Source organism: Rutilus rutilus, assembly GCF_951802725.1.
Source record: "Rutilus rutilus genome assembly, chromosome: 15".
Lineage (NCBI taxonomy): Eukaryota > Metazoa > Chordata > Actinopteri > Cypriniformes > Leuciscidae > Rutilus > Rutilus rutilus.
This window is the reverse complement of record NC_140220.1, coordinates 9,522,740-9,548,560: the sequence shown is the minus strand read 5'-3', so window position 1 is coordinate 9,548,560 and position 25,821 is coordinate 9,522,740. Positions and strand designations below refer to the sequence as shown.

At 37.5% G+C, this 25,821-nt stretch overlaps 2 protein-coding genes across 4 annotated transcripts; both read right to left on the bottom strand.

Moving 5' to 3' along the window:
- Nucleotides 1–606: 606 nt before the first annotated feature.
- Nucleotides 607–22,970, bottom strand: cad (carbamoyl-phosphate synthetase 2, aspartate transcarbamylase, and dihydroorotase). 3 transcript variants are annotated; one of them, XM_084431791.1, is made up of 45 exons: nucleotides 22,386–22,970; nucleotides 20,387–20,526; nucleotides 20,139–20,268; nucleotides 19,887–20,029; nucleotides 19,651–19,792; nucleotides 18,432–18,603; nucleotides 17,317–17,502; nucleotides 17,071–17,180; nucleotides 16,783–16,925; nucleotides 16,425–16,556; nucleotides 16,047–16,280; nucleotides 15,552–15,773; nucleotides 15,244–15,432; nucleotides 15,041–15,165; nucleotides 14,811–14,944; nucleotides 14,075–14,187; nucleotides 13,728–13,978; nucleotides 13,297–13,543; nucleotides 13,079–13,177; nucleotides 12,455–12,679; nucleotides 12,162–12,344; nucleotides 11,193–11,411; nucleotides 10,937–11,104; nucleotides 10,632–10,814; nucleotides 9,840–9,944; nucleotides 9,474–9,716; nucleotides 9,258–9,339; nucleotides 9,003–9,169; nucleotides 8,741–8,905; nucleotides 8,309–8,440; nucleotides 7,977–8,178; nucleotides 6,980–7,170; nucleotides 6,749–6,889; nucleotides 6,507–6,596; nucleotides 6,245–6,401; nucleotides 5,917–5,955; nucleotides 5,022–5,060; nucleotides 4,552–4,718; nucleotides 4,364–4,438; nucleotides 2,905–3,117; nucleotides 2,129–2,254; nucleotides 1,764–1,919; nucleotides 1,569–1,670; nucleotides 1,388–1,482; nucleotides 608–1,245 (listed from the first exon to the last, which is right to left on the bottom strand). In XM_084431791.1, the coding sequence occupies exons 1-45, from the start codon at nucleotides 22,477–22,479 to the stop codon at nucleotides 1,146–1,148; spliced, it is 6,771 nt and encodes a 2,256-aa protein (XP_084287917.1). In that variant the 5' UTR covers nucleotides 22,480–22,970; the 3' UTR covers nucleotides 608–1,145. The 3 variants fall into 3 exon arrangements, with proteins under 3 accessions (XP_084287915.1, XP_084287916.1, XP_084287917.1); XM_084431789.1 differs by lacking the exon at nucleotides 5,917–5,955 and having other exon boundaries at nucleotides 607–1,245; XM_084431790.1 differs by lacking the exons at nucleotides 5,022–5,060; nucleotides 5,917–5,955 and having other exon boundaries at nucleotides 607–1,245.
- Nucleotides 22,971–23,599: 629 nt separating this feature from the next.
- On the bottom strand, nucleotides 23,600–25,511 carry LOC311305336 (epidermal retinol dehydrogenase 2). The gene is given in 8 exon segments (XM_084432980.1): nucleotides 23,600–23,769; nucleotides 23,772–23,796; nucleotides 23,799–23,880; nucleotides 24,111–24,236; nucleotides 24,325–24,469; nucleotides 24,589–24,688; nucleotides 24,799–24,933; nucleotides 25,041–25,511. Coding segments are annotated over 8 exon segments (1,134 nt in total). The 5' UTR covers nucleotides 25,407–25,511; the 3' UTR covers nucleotides 23,600–23,614.
- Between the last annotated feature and the right edge of the window lie 310 nt (nucleotides 25,512–25,821).

Sequence of the window (25,821 nt, the reverse complement as noted above, 5' to 3'; positions counted from 1 at the left end):
TAATCGATGCTTTGACTTTGATTTACTCAAACGACTCCAGTCCAGCCTTTTTATCAGTCAAAGCAAAAAAACTTCACAGGTTAAACACACCGCACATAAGGCGGGATTGAATTTAGGACTCAAAATCATGTGAAAAACAATAAGGGTTTATGTAGTTTATTTCAGTTTTCAAAATAAAAGTCTGAAGAAGCATAGTTTAGCAACGACGTAAATTTGTAGGCCGTGAGTTCTTTTAGCGGGGTTTGGCTTATTTACACACATTTTAAATAATAGTAATAAAATAAAATGATTTTGTACTCCATTTAAAATTCAGTAATGAAAACACCATGAAAATGCTAGATTTTGGGGTGAAAATTGTGGATTTCAATGTTAATTTTATTTAAGATGTAAACTTTTTTTTGCGTACTTTGACTTTCTTCATGCATTTCTTCAAAGCATTTATAGCGTAGAAAACAAATAAAAGTTTTAGTCTTACAGTCTAACAAATGTTCCGGTGCTTTATGATGATATTGTCGCCCTATATTTGGACTTGTACATTGCATCCTTATAGGACAGGCAGACTGTATGATGTTGCAGTGGAATGACATTAAAGAGCAGAGAAAGGTCTGAGATTGCAATTTTTTTTTATTTACTAAAAATACAATTACAAAAGTTAATGAAACTTGAAGCACCAAAAGCACCAAAAGGATTGAGTATCAAAAGTCTGGTCTCCAAATGGAATGTCAGAATGAACGTGATGTCAGTACTGTTGTAAATGCACAACAAACAACAATTATAATAGTAAGACATGTAGTAGTAAAATTGTTTCTATGTTTGCAAGATTTTTCTAACTCTAAAGTGAAACGAAACTGATCAACTGATCTATTCTAGAGTGCCACATTAATGTAATGATCTCAGATATTCAGGATGAAACTAGGTTAACCACACTCCACTGTGGTTGCATTAATTTATATCAAATAGTCAGTATATGGAATTTTGTCAATACTGAAAGGAACAACAAATCTGGGTACTTCCCCTCAAAAATTACACCTACTGGAGCTAAACAGAGGGTACACAGAATAAACAATAGTCATAGAATCCGTACGTTGGCAAAAAAAAATTTCCCTTTAATGCCAAATGTCCAAGACTAAACCATGACGGTCCTTTCACCGACCCAGCACAGTAGCCAGAAGTGCCATCCGAATATACATCCCATTCTCCGCCTGCCGAAAATAAGCAGCTCGAGGATCCGTGTCCACCTCCGCACTGAAAACAAAATAGGATTACAAGAGACTACAAATAAAACTTTGTATTCAGCACTCCAGTTTATGTAACTTCCGATATTTGCCTTAACACTCCTCCTGAAAATTTGATTTTAACCTGACGCTTTGAACTGAGAATAGCAAACCTGATCTCATTGACTCTGGGAAGAGGATGCATGACCACCATCTTCCTTTTGGCTCCCGTCATGATATGTGGGGTTAGGATGAACTGCCCGAAACACTGTCAGAAAAAGTCAATCGTTTACAAAAACGTCATGATGTTTAAGACATAAAAGATGCGATGTTCTCATCAGAAAATTCACCCACCGCTTTGTACTCTTCTTCAGAGGCGAATCGCTCCTTCTGTATTCTCGTCATGTACAGGACGTCAGTATCTGGGAGGGCCTCTTCAATGCTGTTAAACTCCTCCTGTGGACACATTTAAGGGAAATGCAGAAATGCAAATATTAAGCACCCAAGTAACAGTCCACTCCTGAATACATATTTTTGATTGTGACGCACCTGTTTAATGCCTTTAGAGGCCACAAAGTCAATGATCTCAGCGGGCATGGTGAGGTTTTTGGGGGCCACGTAGCGCAAATTGATCCTGTATTGAGTGAGAAGTCTAGCCAGAGAATGCACAGTACGGCCATGTTTCAGATCACCAACCATGGTAATCTGAGATTTAAGAAAAAAGATCCAAAAATTAGAACAAGAAAGTTATTAAAGTCATAAAAACTGAGCATCTCGTCCAGAACAACACAGCAACATTGGCTCAACTTTGAGAGCGAGTTTGAGATGGGATTCTCAGTTTGTTGGTTTCTGTTTGGTGATGCTAGTGGAACAGAAATTGGAGAAGACAGAATATTTTTCCCACGTGAACTCACAGTCATGCCATTGACTGTTCCCAGCTCCTCTCGGATCGTAAAGATATCCAGAAGGGCCTGAGTGGGATGTTCTCCGACTCCATCACCAGCGTTGATCACCGGCCGCCGACAATGCCTTGCTGCACTCTACAAACCAGAAGCACATTTCAGTTTAAACTGAGGTACAAATCAATACATTTTTTTAACAAACACAAAAATAATTAAATTTTTATGATGAAATATAATAATAATACTTTTAGAAAACATGCACGGAGGAATTGTGCACAAACAAGCAAGGAATATTTATGAAGAAAATAGTCAATTTAGATGTCATGTCTTAAAACTCTCCTTATCAAAAGTTCACTATCATCATATCGTGTTTTTTTATTTTATTTTTTACAAATGTATATTTTTATTCATAGAAGATGCATTCAATTCCTCAAAAGTGACAGTAAAGACATTTATAATGTTACATAAGATTTCCATTTCAAATAAATGCTCGTCTTTTGAACTTTCTATAAAAAAAAAAAAAAAACTATCCCGATTTCCACAAAAATATTAAGCAGCACAATCGTTTCCAAAATCGATCATGAGAAATTTGTCTTGATCATCAAATCAGCATATCAGAATGACTTGACTTCTCAAAGAAAATGTTAAATTGTGATAATTTCACAATATTACTGTTTTAACAGTATCAAATAAATGATACTTGCTGGTGAGCGTAAGAGACTTTTCAAAAACATTAAAACTTTTCAACGGTACATTTAAAGAAAACAAATCATTAACATGTGGCTCACTTCTACAGCTCCAGGTATGGGGTGGCGCAGAACAATGACATCAGCATAGCAGCTCATGGTGTGAACGGAGTCGGCCAGAGACTCGCCCTTCTGTGTGGAGGATGTGGACTCGCTGAAATGCACCACTGAACCTCCCAGACGCTGCATGGCTGCTGCGAACGAACTACTGGTGCGAGTGCTCACCTCGTAGAACATGGAGGCCATGACTTTACCCTGGGAGAAGAGGAGCAGAACAAAATTAAATGAAGAGTTTACAAGAACTTATTCCATCTATGTTAATTTGATCTCCTTCTGCAAAAGGTTCTGTTTCCAAGGGCCACAGATGCCCATTTCTAAAGGAAGAGATCTACTTCAAACTGTGACACGTCACTGCCAGATTGAACACCATCCTGACTCCAGACTGCTGCTGACTTGAGCAGTTAAATACTCCTGCTGGGGGAGGTTTATGTAATGCTCAAAATGGGCTGTAATAAACTACAAATCCACCAGTGACATCTATTCTGCTATTGGACCGAATTACACCATCAAAAATCAAAAGATAATGTGGTCTACAGGCCCGGTTGAATCAAGGTCCAATCTGCTCATTCTACTTTGTTCATTAATGATTCTATTAACAATTATTTTAGTACGAGACCCACCACCCACCTTGAAGCAAATAACCAATCCTAAATCTACCATTCAAAATATTAGGGTTGATAAGATTTAATGTTTTGGAAATGTTCTCTTTTTTTTGTTCTGCATTTTTTTTATCAAAAATACATTAAAAACAGTAATATTGTGAAATATGATTACAATTTGTTTTCTATTTTAATTAATTCCTGTGATGGCAAAGCTAAAAATTGTTTGCATCAATTACTCCAGTCTTCAGTCACATGATCCTTCAGAAATCATTCTAATATGCTGATTTTCATTTATTTAAAAAATAAGTCTTTTGTAACATTATACATTTCTTTACGGTTACTTTTAATCAATTTAATGTGTTCTTGCTGAATAAAAGTATTAATTTATTTCCAAAAAAAATTTCCCTACAGAATCCAAATAGTTCAACAGTAGAGTATTTAATAACAATACTACTTTTTGTGCACATTTTAAAGTATCTTATGACAGAACTCTGTGAATGTGTATATTTAACATGAATAAGCAGTTAGTTATTATTATACCGATTTAAGTCTCATGAACCATTAGTTCTCCGAGTTTTCAATTCGAGATGGACCTGATGAAAGTATTGACGTGATTCAACAAGTCAAGAACCACTCTGACCGATTCAGTCGACAATTGAGTCAATAGACTGATTCTAACTAACAAATCATGAGCGGATTTGAATCTTTTTGACATTCATAGAAAAGAACCAGATTCAGACTCTCTCAAATTGACTACATTTCTGTTATTAACAAATTTCACTTGATATTTAAAATAAAAATAAGTGGCAGTTTTTTTTTTTTACTAATAGTCAGTGTACCTTCAAAATATCCAAGGGTCTCTCTTTCTGCACCATGAGACGAAGAGTATGTGCCACATTGAACAAGTGTGACATCTGAAATCCCAAGACAGACAGGAAAGATTGATGAGCCACTGTAAATACAATTCTTTTACATGCACAAAAGCAATATTTCTGGACTCGACACAGGATAGATAACATGTCGTCACCTGTTCCTTGCTGAACTGGCGCACGGACAGGATGTGCTGGCCCACCAGCGGGTGCAGCAGCGGGGAGGTCTGGGGGTGGGGCAGGATCTGCTGCTGCCCAGCTTGAGGTGACAGGATCCTGGCCAGGGGAGGAGGGTGCGCGTATGGCTCTGCTGGAGGAGCCAATTCTGATAATGGAAGCAAAAGAACGTCACAATCAGCACACAATATTTCACTGCCGTGTGTAGCAGTCAATCTCACTTTACACCAATAAACAGGACACTGCATAAGAGCTCATTGAGAACACAAGGAACAGCATGCAAGCAAAGCACAGGCAACACAGATAAATAGACCATCATGTCTTGTTTTGATTATGATTGTGTAAAGGCTAAAATATGCCCATGAAATAAATCCAAGAAAAAACAGATTGGCAGAGAAAACACAAGGTGAGGGTGGCAAAGCTCTGGTAAACATCACTACAAATGTCAAACCTGTATCATACGGTGCTCTAAATGACACCTCCTCTTCAGCTGTTCGAACGTTGAGGCACAAAGTAGAAATCGATTAGTAACTGTACAATTATAACTACGTTTTTCATTAATTGCCAATGAACTTTGTAAAAGTTTTAGTTTTAGTTTTCCAAAAAAATGGTTTGAAAGCTGGAAAACTGAAATTGCTTTTTAGATAGCTTATTAATAATATAAAGCAACACTCCTCTTAAAGGCGAGTCAAGGATATTGCACACTAGGGATGAGGATAAACCACGATAAAATTACCCTTTCATATTTTAATTATTAAAACTGTGTTTGATTACCACGATTTGAAAAACTCCAGGTAAATACTGTCCAGCACTAAGCAAGTTAGTAGATAAGTTATGTTTCAAGTCACTCACTCAACTAAAAATGTTTTTGTTCATTTGAAACCCGGCCTGTGTTGTTATTATTATTATTATTATAATAAATGCATTTTCATGCAAACAAAGTGCATTAGTGATGCTAATTTTATTTGTATTTCGATTTAAGACTTGGTGAAATGATTTCAGTGTGTGTATCAGTAACTTTTAAACATTTCCAGCACATTAACAAAACCGTGATCATGTTGGTCACTAAAATAGTCACATTAAATTTTCATAGTTTAATTTCTAACACACATTTTTAATTATCTGCCTTATCCCAGCATAATATGTTAAATGTAAAAATCACCAAATTAATAACTTCTAAAAATCTGGCTTTAGCAGTATTTTGCATGCATCCAATTGTCTTAAATGACCTTGAATGAATGAAAATAAGGAAGATGGAAAAAACAGATATGAATGAATTCAGACACAGTTGCAGAATCATGAGACATACTGATTTGATGAAACTATACACATCACATGGACGTTACCCAATGCCTTTTGGCGCTGTATGGTAGATCTTTTGAAACCTGCATATCAAAAACATGTCTTGCTTGAAATGTGAATTTAGATTAGCAAATAGTTCAGCTGAACCAAGTTTATGGGACATGCAAGCTCAAACAGACAAACAAACAAACAAATGACTAATGCTAGCAAACAAATACTGCCATTGTCCAAGTGAAGCACTGCCTGAATTTCATAGATTGTCTTACAAAAATAAAAAAGTAATTGTTAACCGATCACTGTCAGTACAGTGGTTCATTTGGCACACAAACTCATGCACAATCTCTGAGCGAATACACTGCAGGCCCATAGTACCTGGAGGAAAACCAGGATCAGATGCGTGGTGGATCCGAGGAGGGAGAATGAAGCGTCCATCCCCAGCTGAACGGCGTGGGCTCGGGGCACGGCTCCGCACCACATCAACAGATGTTGCCTGACGGGGGCGCTCAGGAGTTATTGCCTCACTCACACGCTGTATGAACAAGCATGATTATTTGTTAACCAGTACACATCAAAAAGCAAGAGCTGAACTGTGAACAATGCATGTTCAGGGTGTTGAACATTTATGGAATGTTACCTTAGAAGCATCCTTTATCACCTCGGTTGTACCTGCCGGGGCTGTTGACCATGTCTTCACATCCTGACCATAACCTGGAGGTACAAACACCTTAAGAGAAAGAGGAACGATTAAACCTAGAAAATGATGAGCATGTGCTCCAGACAAATTTAGCTGGCACACACACAACACGATTATACACATCTATATCTTACTGACCCCAACATTTTGAATGGTAGTGTATACAAGCATTAGCTCTTTACCTGTCCATCAATATAGGCCAACTCTCCTCTGAGCACCACCCTCATGACCTTTCCCTTCACTTTCATGCCCTCGAATGGCGTCCACTTTGACTTGGTGAATTGCATGTGCTTTGGAATAGTCCACTCTTGCTCCAGGTCCACCTGAAAAATTCAAGCATCACTTTGTAAATTGAAAATATTTTAAGTTTCCAGGCAGCAATTTACTATCTGAACTTTGTAACTCTGAAATACCTCAACATAAGTGTCTTCTTGAGCAGGAAGAGAGAATATTCTGCTGGGGTTTTCGTAGAGCCTCTTGATGATGTCGTCAATGGTAAGGCGACCCTCGCTGACAGCTGTGAGCAGCAGAGGAAGCATGGTCTCCAGACCCGGGTAACCTGGAGGTGGTTTCTCAGAGTTCTTCTCCTCTACTGAATGAGGGGCTGCAAAAAATATATATACTTAATATAACTGTCCAAGAAAAATTTATGATGTGGCCATCATAAATTGATGTCACAACCAATCAAGTTTGGGGGCAGTAAAAGTAAAAAAAGAAAGAAGTTAATACAGCAATGTTGCATTAAATTGATCAAAAGAACTTTTAAATAGTCACAAGATATTTCTATTTTAAATAAATGTTGTTCTTTTTAACTTTCCTTTCATCAAAGAATGCTGAAAAAGTATCACTGTTTTCTCAAAAACATTAAGCAGCACAACTGTTTTCAAAATTCATAGGAAAAAGTTATTGTAAATAATAAATTTCACAAAATTACTGTTTTTTTTTTTTTGTTTGTTTTTTTAATAAATGCAACCCTACCAACCCTAAACTTTTAAAAGGTATTGTACATGTACGCCTGACAACAAAAAGGGTTTAATTAGCCCTTATGTAGAAAAATACTAACACATTTTAAACTTTGAGTACATTAGTATTTTAAAGGGTAAAATACTTAAAAGTCTAATTAGCTTCAACGTCAGGATAGTTTGAAATGGGATTTGAAGGTGTATTTTGAACTAAAAAACTAAGCCAATTATAATAGATTATCGTGTAGGACTGTGCCAGCTTGTAGGACTGGGGATAGCTTGAAAGCCTATGTGTGTTTTTTTTTATTATTTTTTTTTATCAACCACAGGAAGGTATATATGTCTAATAAATTAGAAAAGATATAGAACACTAGGGAAAGAACAGGCCGAAGGTCTGTATTTGCCTTTACATGTGAGGCATAGCAGAGAAATCTGATCCTATTATTACCGTGGTCTGTTGCGAAACAGTCAATGATGTCTAGATTTTCCCACAACGCCTCCATGTCCTCACGTGTACCCAACATGGGCCGCACTTGTGCTCTGCCGTTCCCAATGGCAGGCACATTATCTTCACACAGGAAGAGATGGTGAGGTGCCACTTCACACGTCACCTGGATACCCTTTTGTTTAGCAGCTCGAATGATCAGAATCTGAGAAACAATGCATAATTTTGGTTGGTTACAAATCACAGGAACATGTAAAGAAACTGGATGAAAGCTTGACCATGAAGGTAAAATAAAATGCAGTTGTTAAACCACCACAAATAACAAGGATTCTTACCTCTTCTTTCTTGGCAATATGGCAAATATGAACAGGTCTCTGATACAGCTGTGCTACCATCAAGATTGCCGCCACTGTCTGCTTCTCAGCATGTGCCACAATGGGCAAGTGCTTTGGCCACTTTTCAAAGTGCTGCATGCAAAGAAAATGATACTTAAGATGTGACATGAAAAATTGCATCACCAAGTAAAAAATAAGAAAAAAAATATTCAAAGCAAAGATGTATTTAAAATAAATGTAACAATTTAAACCAAATATATTTATGCTTTTACTTTATATGCATTTTGTATTTAAAATAATAATATAATAAATCAAGTTTAAAATAAAATTATTTTATTTTAAATAAAAACTACATGTATTTAAAATAAAAATATAATAAATTAAAATGAAACTTGTCAAACAGGTTTCCTCAGCCTCCTCAGGTCTCCTTACCTCCATCCACAGAGAAACATTGTCCATTTTTAAAGTGGAGTATGTGTCATTCAAGTACATCTTCAGACCAGCTGTAGAGCTTGCAATGGACGGAAGTAGTGTAGCGTTGTCAGAGGACGCCCCCACGAAAAGAGCATAATCACAGCGGCACCCAGCTTTGGCAAGCTTGACATATTCATGACAGAAAAATAGTCCATAAACACAACTTCCCCATTTGTTTTCATGTTAATAACCAACCAAATCTGTAATGTGTTGATGTTACCTTCTGTGCAACAGTGAAGGAGCTGGGGTCAATGATTGCAGGGTTAGTGTTGGGCATGGCGCACACCATGGTGATTCCTCCAGCCAAGGCGGCAGCTGTGCCCGAAGAGAAGTCCTCTTTATGGGTGGCACCAGGCTCCCGCAGATGCACATGGACATCAATCAAACCTTTCGACATACAAGTATGAATGGCATCAACCACCATAATTTATGTTTTGACAAATTAAAAAAATAACATCTGAAAAGACATACTCACCAGGTAAACGGATGAGTTTCTGTGAAGTCATGCTGTCTACATGAGTCTTTACACGAGGAGCCCGACCAATTTGCCCCAGCGCCTGCCAATCCCACATACATTTCAATCTTTACATTTTTATGGGTACAAGTTAACAGCATGTAGTTGATTTCAAAGCGAATACATTTTTTTTTTACTTTGTGGGGTCGTCAGCAGTGTGAGAGTGTCACTGCTCACCTGAACAAACAGCTTGGTGCATTTGATGTCAGTGATGAGTGGTACGGAGTAGTCAATGGCCATTCGACGAGTGCGGTAACCTTTAGTCACAAAGGAGGACAAGCGTCTTCCACCAGAGTTCCTCATAGACAGATTAATGACCAAGTCAAAATGGTTCTCCTCTAAATAGTCCATGATGTTCCTCTGTTTGTCCTTATTATGGCAGTCACTCTCCTCTTCAAAAGGCCAGTCCACTGCCATCACCTGATCAGAGACAGATAAACAACTGGAATAGTAAAACAGCATATTTTGCCAGCTCAAACACTTTTTAAAAAAAGTTAAGCACTAGACATTTAAGTTAGGGTATGTTGTGTTATTCCACGGTACCTTTATTCCATGTTCAGTGTAATAGTCAGCGGTGCCTACACTGGCATACAAGTTATAACCCAAACTCTCCAAAGTCTGGACTGTAGGCAGAAGCTCGCTTTTATTCTGAAAGAATTTAAAATGAATAATTTTTTTCCATTACAATCAGAAACTTGATTTATACATTCTCTAAAGAAAGTGAGAGTGAATGTGCAAAACGTGCTCCACTATAATACAGCATTCCTGGGTGTTGCTATGTAGTTGCTAATGTGTTCCAAGTGGTTTTAAATGTGCTGATATGCAGTTGCTAATGTGATCTGGGAGGTTGCTAGGATGTGATTTGTTTGAAGCCCAATTGCTTAAAGGGATCGTTCACCTAAAAATTTTAATTCTGTCATTACTCACTTCCTCAAGTTGTTCCAAACCTATATGAGTTTCTTCTTTTGAACACAAAATAACTTATTTTAAATAACCAGACAATGCAACATGACTGGGTTGTAGGCAAGAATTAAAAAAATTACACAAGCATAAAGGCCAATAGAATGGTGCATAAAACAAACTCTTAAAGAAAACAAAAAATAAAAATAAATCCGCTCCATAGCGGATTCCAAGAGATCAAGGGTTTAGGGTGTTCCATTTAAAACCAATTCAAAGCGTTCCGCCAGTAGTGGGCACTCGTGCAACGTAAGCAATGACATACATCCAAGTGAACGACAGAGGAAAGTTAGCTAGGGAAGGACATTAAAAAAGTGGACTTATACGCAACCAAACTCAAGTGAGTCAACTGAGTCATGCTGTAAAGTATCTCGTTACCTTGTAACTACCAATAGAGAGGAGAATATTCTTTTTAGGGATTTTGAAGCCGGTGCTGAGCATGGCTTTTAGATAGGCCTCATATCGGTTCTCCCCAAAGCAGGCCACTTCTCCAGTGCTGGTCATTTCAACACCCAAAACCACATCTGCTCCAGCCAGCCGTGAGAAGGAGAACTGAGGAACCTGAGGGCCACACACAGATCAAGCTAATGTAGATCTTGGAAAACACTGGGATAGTTCAGTTCAAGTATTCCCTTCAAAAACAGACATCATCAAGAGTTAACAGACATTGTGAAGCTCATTACCTTAACTCCCACAATGCCAGTCCCCTTCATCAGCCCAACAGCCTCAACTTCCTCTCCCAAAATGACTCTTGTTGCTAGGGCAACAAGATCGACACCAAGTGTTTTGGACACATAAGGGAAGGAGCGTGAAACTCGCACATTGCATTCTATCACTTTCAGCTGATCATCCTGTTGACAAACACATGCAATTTAGTTTCAGCAGCAATATTTTGAAACATACTCTTCCTAGCTATTAAATACAATTAAAATTAAACACCTTGGCAATGAGCTGCAGGTTGAAGGGGCCGGTAACCTGAAGCTCCTGGCCGATAGCGTGAACGATCATCTTAATGCGCTCCATGGTTTTCTGGTTGATGTCCTGAGGGGGAGTCACCAGTGTGGCATCTCCAGAATGCACCCCTGCGTTCTCCACATGCTCAGACACAGCTATGGCAATGACCACCCCATCACAGGCCACGGCATCCACATCTATTTCCTGATGGCCATATATCACATAATCACAAAATTAAGTGCACAAAGCTTGCCACCACAATAGCTTACACAGCAGTACCGCAAAAAGCTGAAATAAAATATAAATTCACGGAACAAGTACAACAACAATTAATAAAAATAAATGAATGCTAAATAGAAATACATAAAAAAAAAAAAAAATTACTGAAACTAAAATTAAAATGAAAACTGAAGATATAAAAATAAAAGAAATCAAATATTAATAAAAACTAATGTATGTGAATGATAGTAGAATGACACTATTATTAGGATGCACAGACATTACAATTATGGCTGATTATTTTTATTTTTTGGTTGAAACCAATAAATGGCTGATATTCAAATTCTATAATATTTGGTCTAAAAAAGAAGAAGAAAAAAGTATATTTTAAAAGTGAATTTAGGCATTAGACTCAAAATTAATATCCAAAGAAATATTGCGCATGCCTAACTAAGTTTTCATACAATCTCTCTCTTCCATTCCCAACTTGAGCAACTGTAAAAGCAAAATAAGACTTTTGGCAAGGAATGAAGTTCACAGCTCAGGTGATGACAGTGGTTAAAAACCTGTTCAAACAAGCAATGTTTCATTTTGCACCAAATGACTGTTTAAGTTAACCCAGTAATTAACTCCTGCCTCTTCCATATATACACATATTTTCCAGAGAACTGGAACTGCCACAAAACTTAAGTCTGTAAAAACATCTCCCTCTTTTTTTTTTTTTTTTTCACTAACCTTGGCTTCCTGGATGAATTTGGAGATAACGACAGGGTGTTCCTTTGACACGGCAACAGCACTGGTCAGGAACTTTTCCAGTTCAGTATCTGAGTAGGCAACGTTCATAGCAGCCCCGCTGAGAACATACGATGGCCTCACCAAACAGGGGTAACCCACCGTCTCGCAGAAACCTACTGCAGACTACAAAAGAAATGTCATGGGGACATTTGGAGTAACAAGCAATTAGAGAAGAACTTTTAGAGTGTTCTTGGTATTCCTTGAAAGTTTAATGAATTCTCTTTATAACGTACCTCAATATCAGAGAGCTCTTTCCATCGGGGCTGGCTGATTCCTATTGTGTCCAGCATCCTGGAGAATTTGAAGCGGTTCTCTGCAGAGTCAATGAACTCAGGTGAGGTGCCCAGGATCCTGCACTGCTGTCTATGCAGAGACATGGCGATGTTGTTGGGCAGCTGTCCACCCATGGACAGAATAACTCCCTCTGGGTTCTCCATCTCATATATGTCCATCACCACCTGTGATTAAAACCAGGTGTACTAAAATAATTAAAACTTAAAACTTAATCTCAATGATACTAAAATAGCACTAATCATTAATAAATGCTACTTTACACACATTATAAGGTACAGTATAAAATATGGATATTCAATTTGAGATTTTCAAAAGATTGCATTATTAATTTAATAACACTGTGAAGGGTTTAAAAGATTGCCTTTGCCATTATCTAAATCTGACTTAAAATTAATCTAAATTAATATGGAGAATTAAGATTTCAGCGTAAAATCTCTAATATCAGCAGTTAAATGATAGGGTACCAATATATTGTGCATCCCTAATTCTAAGGAGATTAAAGTATATATTTCAGTTATCAGTACAACTGCTGCTGCTAAACAAGATCCACATTAAGCTCTTACCTCAAAGGAGATCTCATCAAAATACAGTCTGTCGCACATATCATAATCTGTGCTGACTGTTTCTGGGTTGTAGTTCACCATAATTGTTTTGTATCCCATCTGTGAAATAGATTGGTTCACAAATACAGACAAAAATTTCACAAATTTATGATTTTATATTTCCTGCTTTATCAAGTCACATAAAAGGCACATTTTACGCTTAATACAGATGGGCTCACCTTCCTCAGCTCCATAATACACCCAACAGCACACCAATCAAACTCCACGCTGCTTCCAATGCGGTAAACCCCAGATCCGATCACCATGACATGGGACTGCTCGAAGACCACATCGCTTTCTGAGCCATTATAGGTCAGGTACAGATAGTTGGTGTGGGCGGGCCACTCGGCAGCCACTGTGTCAATCTGTTTGACCACCGGAAGAATCTTCCAGTCTCGCCTCATCTTCCTCACAGCCAGCTCAGTGCTGCAGTGGGGGAAAGAGCAGGAACCTTACAGTTTTTCTTCTACAGTTCTACAGCAGGCCATTTTAACTTTTCCTTGTACAAACAACTTTTGAAATCCAAAACGGTTTGATTTTGCAAAAGAAACCTCAAACGCAGAAAGCATTTACATCTGTGAGTTATTGCATGAGCACTTTTCCTGGGTACCTTTGCACAGCTTGGGCAATCTGTTTGTCAGAGAAGCCCAGCTGCTTGGCTTTCCTCATGACCTCAGGTGGCATTGCACTCTCATCCTGATTATACATCTCCAGAAGCTTCTCGTGGTCTGCAATGTTCTTCATTTTATGCAGAAACCAGTGGTCTATCTTGGTCAGCTCATAAAGCCGTTCAACTGTGTAGCCGGCACGTAGCGCAGCTGCCAGAACAAAGATACGCTTGTCTGTGGGTGTCTGCAACTCCTGAGAGACAAAATATTTTGTTTTCATGCATCATTTTTTCAGCTTGTTGCATCTGACTTGGGAGTGAGATGGAGGATCTGTATCTTCAGTACAAACCTGTTCAGACGCTGGTTTGATTGTGTGATCGAACCCAACGCAGTTCTCATCCACCATTCTCAAAGCTTTCTGGAAGGCCTCTTCAAAGCTGCGGCCGATGGCCATCACTTCTCCTAAGATGGAAGAGAGTGCTGAATGAGATCACAACATACCATTTTGTCAATTAAAACTTTTAAAGAATTCAAACAACGCCATTTGAACAACATGTGTGCTGTAATGCATAAAAAAACACCACTTTTAAAAAGATAAATGGCCCTCTGACAATAACAATCAACTTAAGGTTTAACACCACATTTACCAAATGAGCAATAAGGCTTTTAATAGTAATATATGCTAATATAAAAGGCCAAGCTTATATAAATATATATATATATATATATATTAAAAATCAATGTTCTTTTAAAAAAACATTTAAAAAAAAAAACATTTAAAAAAAATATTGCAAAATTGGTAACCCCAACCAAACCCCAAAACATAAATGCAGGTTTGAGAGATATTTTAGTATTTATAAAATATTATAGTATTTATTAATAGCTTGAATAAGCTTTTTTTGTATTTTTGTTGTTATTGCAATTTTAGTTGTATTATGTGCTGTTGTCATATTTATTATTATTGTTATTATTTTGTCATTTTAGTACTTAGGCAACATTTCTAATTTATGCATTTAAAATACACTATATTGAGAATTATAATATACAGATCTCCACTGCAATTTATTTCCATGTAGGATGCTCACCAACGCTCTTCATGGAACTGCCAATTTGAGTGCTGACTCTAAGGAACTTGCTCAAATCCCAACGAGGAACCTTCACTACACAGTAATCCAGACTAGGCTCAAAGTTGGCTGTAGTGGAATTCGTCACTGAATTCCTGGAAAACAGTCACTTTTAAGCAACTTTGAAAATAACAATACTCAAATGTACAATTACATTCAGTATAATAGCTCATTTTAATGAAAGAACTCACTTGAGCACGGGCAGAGGGATTCCCAAGCCGAGCTTAGCGGCCACATAGGCCAGAGGGTAACCTGTGGCCTTACTGGCCAATGCAGAGCTTCGTGAGAGACGAGCGTTGACTTCAATGATGTAGTACTGCCAAGACACAAGCATGAGATTATGGGTTGACCACTACTCCCTAAAATTCCTGGATGATACAAGTGACTGAATTACCTGCTCGGATTCAGGATTTAGGGCATACTGAATGTTGCACTCTCCCACAATGCCCAAGTGGCGAACAACTTTGATGGCTGTGTTTCTCAGCATATTGTATTCATAGTCGTTCAGTGTCTGACTAGGAGCCACCACTATTGACTCCCCAGTGTGGATTCCTAGAGGATCGACATTCTCCATGTTACAAACCTAAATGAAAAGATCTCAATTTAGAAAAGAAAACATGGGAAAATATATACTGGTAAAATGTGAAGGCCAAGTCTAAATGTCAGAATAAAAGGGAAACCACAGCTCTAGGCGCTTCGTACCGTAACACAATTGTCATAGGCGTCCCGCACCACTTCATACTCAATTTCCTTCCAGCCTTTAAGTGATTTGTCAACCAGGACTTGTGATGTATGAGCAAAGGCCTGGGTAACCAACGTGATCATTTCATCTCTATTATTGGCAAAGCCTGAACCCAGTCCACCCAGGGCAAACGCAGAACGGACCAGAACAGGATAGCCGAGTCTTTCAGCAGCAGCCACTGCCTATCGGAAACACAAAAAAAGTTGGACCAAGCATACATTGAGAAAATTTTACTAAACATTTTAATAGTAATAAAAGCACAATATGGATGTAATATAATAATGTATTATTTTTTATTTATTGTCATTTTCATAAATACGTCTCTATACATGCAAATACATTATAAGGCTTTATATTTTAGGACGAGTCTCTTGCAAATGAATCATCATAACTGGAAGTCCTAGATATAAAAATATTATGAGATTTCCCAATGTACAGTAGATTAATCAGCTAACCTGTTCAACAGACATGGCCGCTTCACTGGGGGCAACATGCTCATTGATTTCCTCCATCTTCTCCACAAAGATCTTCCTGTCTTCAGTCATCTCTATGGAGGCAACTGGGGTTCCAAGCACACGCACTTTGTATTGTTCCAACACTCCTTGCTTAGTGAGCTCCACACCACAGTTCAAGGCCGTCTGACCTCCGAATGTGAGCAACACTCCATCTGGACGCTCGTTCTTTATCACCTATTTGAAGGGTAGAAGGATGGAGGGTTGAGCTAAATTTTCAAGCTCTTAAGTCAAAACCTTAAAAGCATCATTTCAGTTTTCAAAATCTGTCATGAAAAGAATGCCTATTGAATTACTCTGGTATGGACAGCTTTCTCCTACCTGCATGACATAATCTGGTGTGATTGGGAGGAAGTAGACTTTGTCTGCTAGGCCCTTTGAGGTTTGTACTGTGGCAATGTTTGGGTTGATAAGAATGGTTTGGATGTTCTCCTCTTTTAGAGCTTTTATTGCCTGAAAAAAAAAAAGATGCTTGTTAAGTTGAACAATTTTGGTTTAATTTGTTACACTGATGATTAGATTTCTCCTTTAATGTTGGCTTTCCATATTCAGTCAGAAGCTTCTATTACATAGACCAAGCAAGTTTCAAAATAATGGAGGAAACTGAGAAAACAATAATAAACAGCTGGCTTGTGAGATGCACTCCACACAGTCTCTAGGGTTTTTCTTTGATACTCACCTGAGACCCAGAATAGTCAAACTCTCCAGCCTGTCCAATGGAAAGCCCTCCTGAACCTAGAACCAGAACTTTACGAGGCCGAACAAACGCTTCCGGGTCAGGAGATCCAGGGTAAGTGAGGTGCTCTGTTAGTCTTTCCTTAACTGTATAAAAGATTACAGTTTGAGTAATAATTAGTCATGTAAACATTAGTACATTATAGGAACATATGCAGAAGTGACAAACAAGTATGCAAACAACCCAACAAGAATTATGATAGCTTTATTGGCATACATCATAACAGATCACCTGATTTTCCAGCTTTGCCATCTTTTGCATCTTTGACTGTATCCAGAAACACATCAAAGAGAGTAACAAGGTCTGTGGGACCCGCCATGTGTTCAGGATGGAACTGGACACTGAAAATGATATAAATAGATATGATAATACAGATATACATTTTCATCAACTTAATACATTAAAAACATTTATACCCATTTTTACTGTATTCATGTAAATATAAACAATACAAACAAATGAGAAATAAAGGCAAACCTGAAGAGTGGTTTGTGGTTATGAACAATCCCCTCACTGGTTTGGTCATTGGCGTTGGTGAAGAGCACATCCCAGTCTTCTGGGAGAGTCTGGGGATCCACAGCAAACCCATGATTCTGAGATGTGATGAAACAGCGATTTGTTCCTTTATGGATGCAGGGTTGGTTATGGCCACGATTACCATACCTAAAATACACGGGGACCATGAATGAAGTTGTAGCTTTTAAGATTCACAAGAAGATGATACATTGCTTGACAGACATAAGCCATCTCTGAATGAACATGCTGACAATCCACTTTTGATTAAAGGGCATGAAAGAATGCCTGAGACTGGCATCACAGCCTTGAGCGCATTCAAACAAAGCAACTATCCCAGGACTCTTAGAAAAACAACGACGCTTATCCCAGGAGTAATGCAGTGGCTCCTGTCTAGACGGCTGAGCTCAGCATAAACTAGATTTCACACCATGTTGGTTTTTCATGAAAACTGGAATGGCATGGAAAAGGCCAAGGAAACAGTCTTTTGTTCCTCTGCAAACACTATAATTCACTGACGGGTGACTGGTTCAGTTAAACTGCAAAAATCCTATATTTTTTTCTGTAACTATCTTGTTTAACTACAAAAATCTAATTTCCCTGAGAACAAATTGAACAAGATATTAAGACTTTTCAAATTTTATCTTGAACATAAGAGCATTATACTATTCAAATAATAACTTTCTAAAAATCCTTTTTATAAAATTTTCCTGTAGATGCAAGTGTTAAAACGGCATTGAAATGCATTAGAAATAAATATTTTACTTTTGATGTATGGATAATACATATAAGGATAAATGTATATTAAAGAGATATATTAAAAAAAATATGACTTTCTTTCTTCTGTGGAACATGAAGATTTTTTCTGTCCATACAATGGAAAGTCAATGGGCTCCAATGTTGTTTGGTTCCCAATGTTCTTCAAAATATTGTTCCAAAGAATAACAATGCATGCAGGTTTGGAACGACATACGAGTGAGTAAATAACAGAATTTTAGTTTTTGAGTGAACTCTCCCTTTAATAAGAAATGTGCATTAATACTCAGCTGAAAGTGGAAAAATATGAATGGATTGCTTACTTCATTTTGTATGTTTTTGCACCAATGACCAAAGATAGCAGCTGATGGCCCAGACAAATCCCAAAGACAGGTTTGGGATTCTCCACACATGCGACCTTCCGTATGTTCTCTACAGTCTCTTTACAGTACTCTGGATTGCCAGGGCCATTGCTGATGAACAACCCATCAAAGTCTAGAGAGAAACAGAAGCAATACCGAAGTGATAACATTTTCATTCTTCTAAAATAGCAGAGGACACTATCTTTAAAATGTATATAACAAAACACATCCTTCTAGGGCTGTGCAATTAATCGCAATTGATTTTTATTTTGGCTTCCAACAATTATGAAAAACATAATCGAGGTAAAGCGATTATTATGCTGCTGCCACATTCAGCCGTGCGCTTTCGTTCCTCCCTAAATCAAACTTAACATACAAATCACCTGAATAAGTGAGTTGTAAAAGCAGTATAAAGTTGTTAAACTTCGGAACGCGACTGATATTAAACCGTGTCATGAAAAGCGCATGAAGCCGCCTAAACGGTCAAATAGCATACATACAAAAAAGTCGTTTTGGTAAATATCCTCGTAAACAGTCAGTTATGTCTTAAGTGAATGTAAACAGTTGAGAAAGAAACCGCATGTGTAACAGTATATTGGATCCATGTATTCACACTTAAAGTGACAACAGCCTAATATTACTGCTTCAGTCTGTGTCATTAATGTTAATCAAACAATAAAGGGCAAAGATAAAATCACTCACTGCTCTTGAATGAATAACTTTCGAAACTTTAACAAAGAGTAATCTATATTTAATGTATTTAGTGAAGATTATGCAGTGTTATTTTACATTTGATTACTTTTTTCAATTTCTGTTTTAGGCTATTACTTATCTGAATACCACTGTTAGTACATCTTCCTGAAAAACTTAAAGCAGCATTTATTTAATTTGTATTTTTGTTCTGTTGTATTTATTTTGTTTGTAATTAGTTTATTTGTTCTTAACATCTGTCTTGTCTTCTGTAACAAGGATCTTTTACTTAGCTACATTAGTCAACCTAGTATTATTTTTTGCTGAAGTAGGCTAACGATAATTTTACTGATATATAACATTACTCATATCACGGATTAAGACTTTGATCATATCGCCCAACAATAATCATGCTAAATTGTGATTTCAACATGGACCAAAATAATCATGATCCTTATAACAATATGTGGAGAACAGCACCATGGCTCACCATTGCAGTCCAGAAGATGATCCCATGGGACAACGGTGACCCGGGCACCTCTCTGGCACAGGCAACGGATCTGGTTGTATTTTATGCCACAGTCTATGGCAGTGATTCTCACTGTTCCATCTGGATTAAAAACTTTTGGTTCCTGTTGGCATAAATAACAAGAAATAAAATGTCTTTAAACAAAATTAAATCATATTAAAATTGATCTGAAAACATTATCAAAGCTAGCCACCTACTTTCATGGAAACTTCTTTAACAAGATTTCGGGTGTCCGGATTGTCAAACGGAATGTTGTTGGCTGAAGTTCCTTCCACCACAAGTTTCCCCAACATGGTTCCCTTTTCTCTGATCTTTTTGGTCAAGCTTCGAGTGTCAACCCCTAATTTCACAGGAAGAAGAATTTTTGTTTCTTTGATTAATGCTAAAACCTAAACCAAATTACTTGCTTTACTTCGTAAGCAAAGCAAGCGACGTCTGCACTGACTGACCTTGGAGTCCAGGGATGCCTTGCTCTCGCAGCCACTTATCCAGAGACTTGGCGGAGCTCCAGTGACTGGGATTCTCTGAGACCTCCCCAACAATGAGAGCAGCAGCATGGATTCTGGAAGATTCAAACCACTAGACCACAAAGAGGAACATTTAGAAGAAACCATACCAGTAGTATTAGAATAATCTGTTTTAGAAGAATTATGTACTATTAAGAAGACTATTAAGAGGACACAAGAAAGGAAAAAACCTTGCTGAGTCCAAACTCTCCATCCTCATCTTCAGGAACACCATAATTGCCAATCAACGGGTACGTCAGAGTAAGTATTTGAGACTTGTAAGAGGGATCTGTGAGAGCCTCTGGGTAACCCACCATTCCTGTCTGGAAAACTAATGACACACAATGTATGACTTAGGGATATCAAAAGTACTGGTACATCAGTACAAAACATCAATACATACAGTATATATACAGTTCTATGCATAAGTTTAGACACCCATACTAAAGTTGACTAAAAAGAGGAATAAAAAATCATCTTTTGGAAACTGAACTTAATGCCTTAATTTAAAAAATTAGGAAAAATCCAACCTTTAAGGACACCAATTTTCTTTGTGAATGAAAAATGCATCGTAAATAAATAAATGTTCTTCCTTAAAATACAGGGTGCATAAGTTTGGACACCCCTATGTTAAATTCCCATAGAGGCAGGCAGATTTTTATTTTTAAAGGCCAGTTACTTCATGGATCCCGGATACTATGCATCCTGATAAAGTTCCCTTGGCCTTTGGAATTAAAATAGCCCCACATCATCACATAGCCTTCACCATACCTAGAGATTGGCATGGTTTTATTTCAGTTAGCCTAATAGCTAGTTTGATTTGCATTGAGAGATGATCTTATGGAAAGTACCCCATGCCAATCTCTAGGTATGGTGAAGGCTATGTGATGATGTGGGGCTATTTTAATTCCAAAGGCCAAGGGAACTTTATCACGATGCATAGTATCCTAAAAAAAAAAAATGAAAAAAAATACTTAAAAATAAAAATCTGCCTGCCTCTATGGGAATTTAACATAGGGGTGTCCAAACTTATGCACCCTGTATTTTAAGGAAGAACATTTATTTATTTACGATACATTATTCATTCACAAAGAAAATTGGTGTCCTTAAAGGTTGGATTTTTCCTAATTTTTTTAATTAAGGCATTAAGTTCAATTTCCAAAAGATGATTTTTTATTCCTCTTTTTAGTCAACTTTAGCATGGGTGTCTAAACTTATGCATAGCACTGTACATACATATACATGTATATGTATGTATGTATGTATGTGTGTGTGTGTGTGTGTGTGTGTGTGTGTGTGTGTGTGTGTGTGTGTGTGTGTGTGGTAACATGCCATTGTTTTTATTTTATTTTTTATTTGTTAGAATTAAACTTACTAAAGAGGCCTTAATAGAATATGAATTGCTGTGGTATAAAATTGTATCAAGAACAGTGAAATTTTACAGGTTATTTAAATTTTAACATCACTGACATCACATGACTTTATTCTTTAACATCACATGACTATCCTACTGGTTGAGGCAGGTTTTGTCATTCATATATCCTGCAAAAATTCATGTCTAAATGAATGAGCATGAACATGTCAGACCTCTGACCTGCAAATGTGTTTGCATTTAATTGGTATTAGCCTTCAAAGAAAAACATTTATACAGGGACACACTGCCTACTTGTTCTTTTTTTATTTATTAAATCACATACAAAAAGTGTTGCTAAAAATAAAGTGTAAAACATTTTTGTAATGGGACAAGTTAAATTCCTATTGTTGTGCCCCGATCAACTTAATGGAGTTATCTAAATTGGAGGTGCTTTTTTAACAACGTTTTTCTATTGAAAATTATTTTATTTTAAATAATGGTGACTACATAATTCTTACTGTGTAGACATATAAAAAATAATATGGAAAGACAAAAGATCACTAACTTTTGTCTAAAGATTTACCACTGAACCAAAAACAATGTCTGGGATGTCATAAATGTGGCGCCAGAATGCCCTAAGAAGTTGCTACTGGCGAGTGTTCGCTTTAAAACGTTTAGCGCGAAATCAGACACGTGTAACTTACTTCCTGCTCATCTCATTTATGAATCACTTTCCGGTTAGAGGACAGGAGGTACAAGTATTATAAGGAGCAGTGGCAGAAAATAGGGCTGACAGGGACACATATTTCCAGTATATTTCCTTTGATTTCACTTACCAACTTCACCAGACACTGAGGATACGGCACCGAACAGACGGCCTTTAAATGCTGTCCCGTCCTCCAATACTAAAGATGCCATTTTCTCCGACATGGCTAGCAGCTAAATGTTAGTACTTCTAAAAGCAAAAAAATAAATCACAGCGATTATCTAGCGCTTAAAAGTTTGTGAACCGAAGTGGCTGCCCCGTAATGCGTATGTTTTCGCCGAAGTTCCCACGTGAAAACCACGCTGCTCAAGATGACGTTCACTCGAATGCGTAGTAAATATATGTTATCTTAGATATCGCTGTCTAGGCCAAAAACCATGCTGTCCTGGTGTAGAAGAAGCTCATTGGCCGGTAGCGATGTTTTATTTAGGTTAAAGCCAAAAAGGGTCCAGAGGTCAATAGAGAGAAGTCCACGCTCTGCTCCATTCACAGCAGCGTGGAGCCGTGCGCGTCAACTTCAGTTGGTTTTATACAAGAGTGCAAAACTACTGCGCGTCAGCACGACGTCAAAATGAGGGGGTAGTCCTGAGCCAATGCTGCACTTCATTCTCAAAAATTACCGACCATGAGGCTTTACCTTCTTTATTTGACCTGTGGGCAATCTGGGTATGGTCCGGCAATATATATATTTTTTTAACCTGTAGGCCTAATAAGTGAATCTTACGCAGAGGGATCCAGGTTACCCCCCAAAATATAACTACAATTAGGGTAGGCTATATTGTGTTTTTATAACTACACAAGTGTAAAGGTTAACTTATATGCCAGCTCTAGAACTATTGGTATTCTCAATTAAAGGTAGGGTAGGCAATTTCGAAGCGGCTAGCAATTGCCCCTTTTCACATTTCCAGGTTTCTCAAAAGCGGAATTCGTAATAGTTGCATAAACTTCCATAGCGGTGAATGAGAGACTACATTAAATATATTTATTTTTATTAGAAAAACTCAATAGAGAGAGATTGATACCGGCAGTCAGAAGAGAGAAAGATGTCAACTTTACTGTCACTTCATAGCCACTGTAATAGAAATATATAAACTGCACAGGAATTACGATGCTGATGACCAATAAAACACGTCAACACGTCTGTGAAAAGAGTCCATAGAAAGCTTGCTTTGACAGCATGAGATCCCACACTCAATTCATTCAGAAAATTAAGATATATAAATCTTCATATATTGTATATATATATATATATATATATATTTGAAGACAAATGGACCACAGAGAAAAAGGAGAATAAATTTATTCACAATTCTGTATACTCCGTTCACAGGTACATTTGAGCAGACTGATATTACTCACTGGTGTTTTACAATGTTTTGTGTTTTGCAACTTTTTGCTAGTTGTAATAGACAAGAGTGGTATGTGGATCACTGACACTGTCATTTCGTTGGCGCTGAGGCTTTTTGTAGCTGTTGATGGGTACAGGGACCCCTCTGAAGTGATCCATCAGATCCATCCCACCAAAGAAGTTCACAAAGATGATGCCCAGTTTGGCAGGCATGAGACTGTAAGAACATGAATAGGTGGGTCAAGCTTAGTTAAATTAGGTGTTGCCAATCATTTTGTGCAATATTAAAATTATTGAGACATTTATTACATTGAATACAATTATTTTCTGTTAACGGTTTGCTATTGATTTATTTGTTTTTTTAATTATTAAAGGTTGGCGAAAGGAATGCAGATAAATAAACTAATTTTATATCTTCAAAAACAAGTATTTAGAGGCCTAAAATACCTCTTAAGTGCCATCAAGAAATATAGACTTGAGGGTAACAGCAAGTACATCTTCTCCCTTAGAATGGCATCCACAATCTGTTTTGCTGCATGTCTCTGATCCAAGACTGGAAGAAAAGACGGTCTCCTTAACAAAAGTAAAATATCAATGTTACCACATCACCAGAGCACAAATCTCTAATAATGTTTCATAAATGGAAACTGTAATGGCCTACTTTGTTTGACATCCCAGAAACATTTTGGTATTTATTAGATAGGGACACACTATTGTTGTTTTGATTCCGTCCTTTTTAAGGACAAGCAGCTCCAGTGCAATAGATTCTGCGAAGCTCACTGCTGCAGACTTGCTTGCGCAATAGTCTGTGGACAAAACGTGTTGGAAAATCCCACCTCAATTTAACACTAAATTATGAATATGCATTAAGGTTTAGTGTTGCACAGCGATGTACAACGTCTCTGAAATCTCTCTTTAAATGTACCTGCAAGGCCATTCATTGCAAACAACCCTCCATGGCATGCCACGCAGACCAGGTGCCCATGGTTCCGTTGCAACATAGCTGGGAGAAACGCCTTGTAAGTCTGTGAATTCAAATATTTGAGATAACGGTAAGCTCACTGTTCCCATAACATAAAAACAGAGGTTTAAAGAATGTAAAACATGAAGAAAACACTGAATTATTTTTCTTTACCCAGAAATGAGCAGCAACATTGACCCTTAGTGTTCTATCCACCAGACTGTCAGGGGCTTCAACGAAAGTGTATTTTCCCGTTACCATGCCTGCGTTGTTCACCAAGATTGACACATCTCCAACCTCCCTTTTAACCTGTTGAAATGTTTTAACATAAAAATGCACCTTCATATTATTTACCCCTCATTAAAACTGTCAATGTTTTTATAATCATTTATATATATAAATGATTAATTATTTACCTGTTCAGCAGCCTTGTAGACCTCACTTCTTCTGCTGCAGTCACAGGTATAGGCATACACTCGCACATCTAATACCTGCTTTAATTCTTTTGCTGTTTTGTCCAGTGCCTCCGAGTTGATATCCCATAAGACTAATGTTGCTCCATAGTGTCCAAGTTCTTTGGCGATCAGTTTTCCAATCCCATTTGCAGCTCCAGTCACCAAGACTATCTCTCCCTCAACATCTTTCTTGCAATGTGGAATAAAGAGTCGAACGAAGGCTTCAAAAAAGTAAAAAACTGCTCCAAGAATGAGCTCAAAAATGTCTTTTATGAACCAGAGATTGTGAAGTATGCTCTCAAAACTCTGAAAAACCTGGTTATGCATGTCTCTGATCTAATTTGATCTGTGTTTTCACATAGCTGTTTTGGTGGTTCTTCTCCTTGAACTTGCTTCAGTATAGTTTGGATCTCAGGTACAGCTTGTTCTATCTAGAGGTTCTTTATATGTCACATCTGTTGGTTTCCAGTCACAATGGTGTTTGTTTGACCTGTCACCTAGAGTACATTAGTGTAGTTAATTTTAGATGTTGCTATTACAGCATGTGATGTGACCACATTTTGATGGCATGATAATGTTATTATGAGGAATTATTTGAGTGATTAATAAATGTCTGTATTAAAACGAATGCAGTTATTTGTATACCTTTGTGTGTGTAAAAGTGTATACAATACAAGGTAATATTTAAATAGTCCTTTAACTTGCGTCTGAAACAGGAAGGGGATGTAGCTCAGTGGTAGAG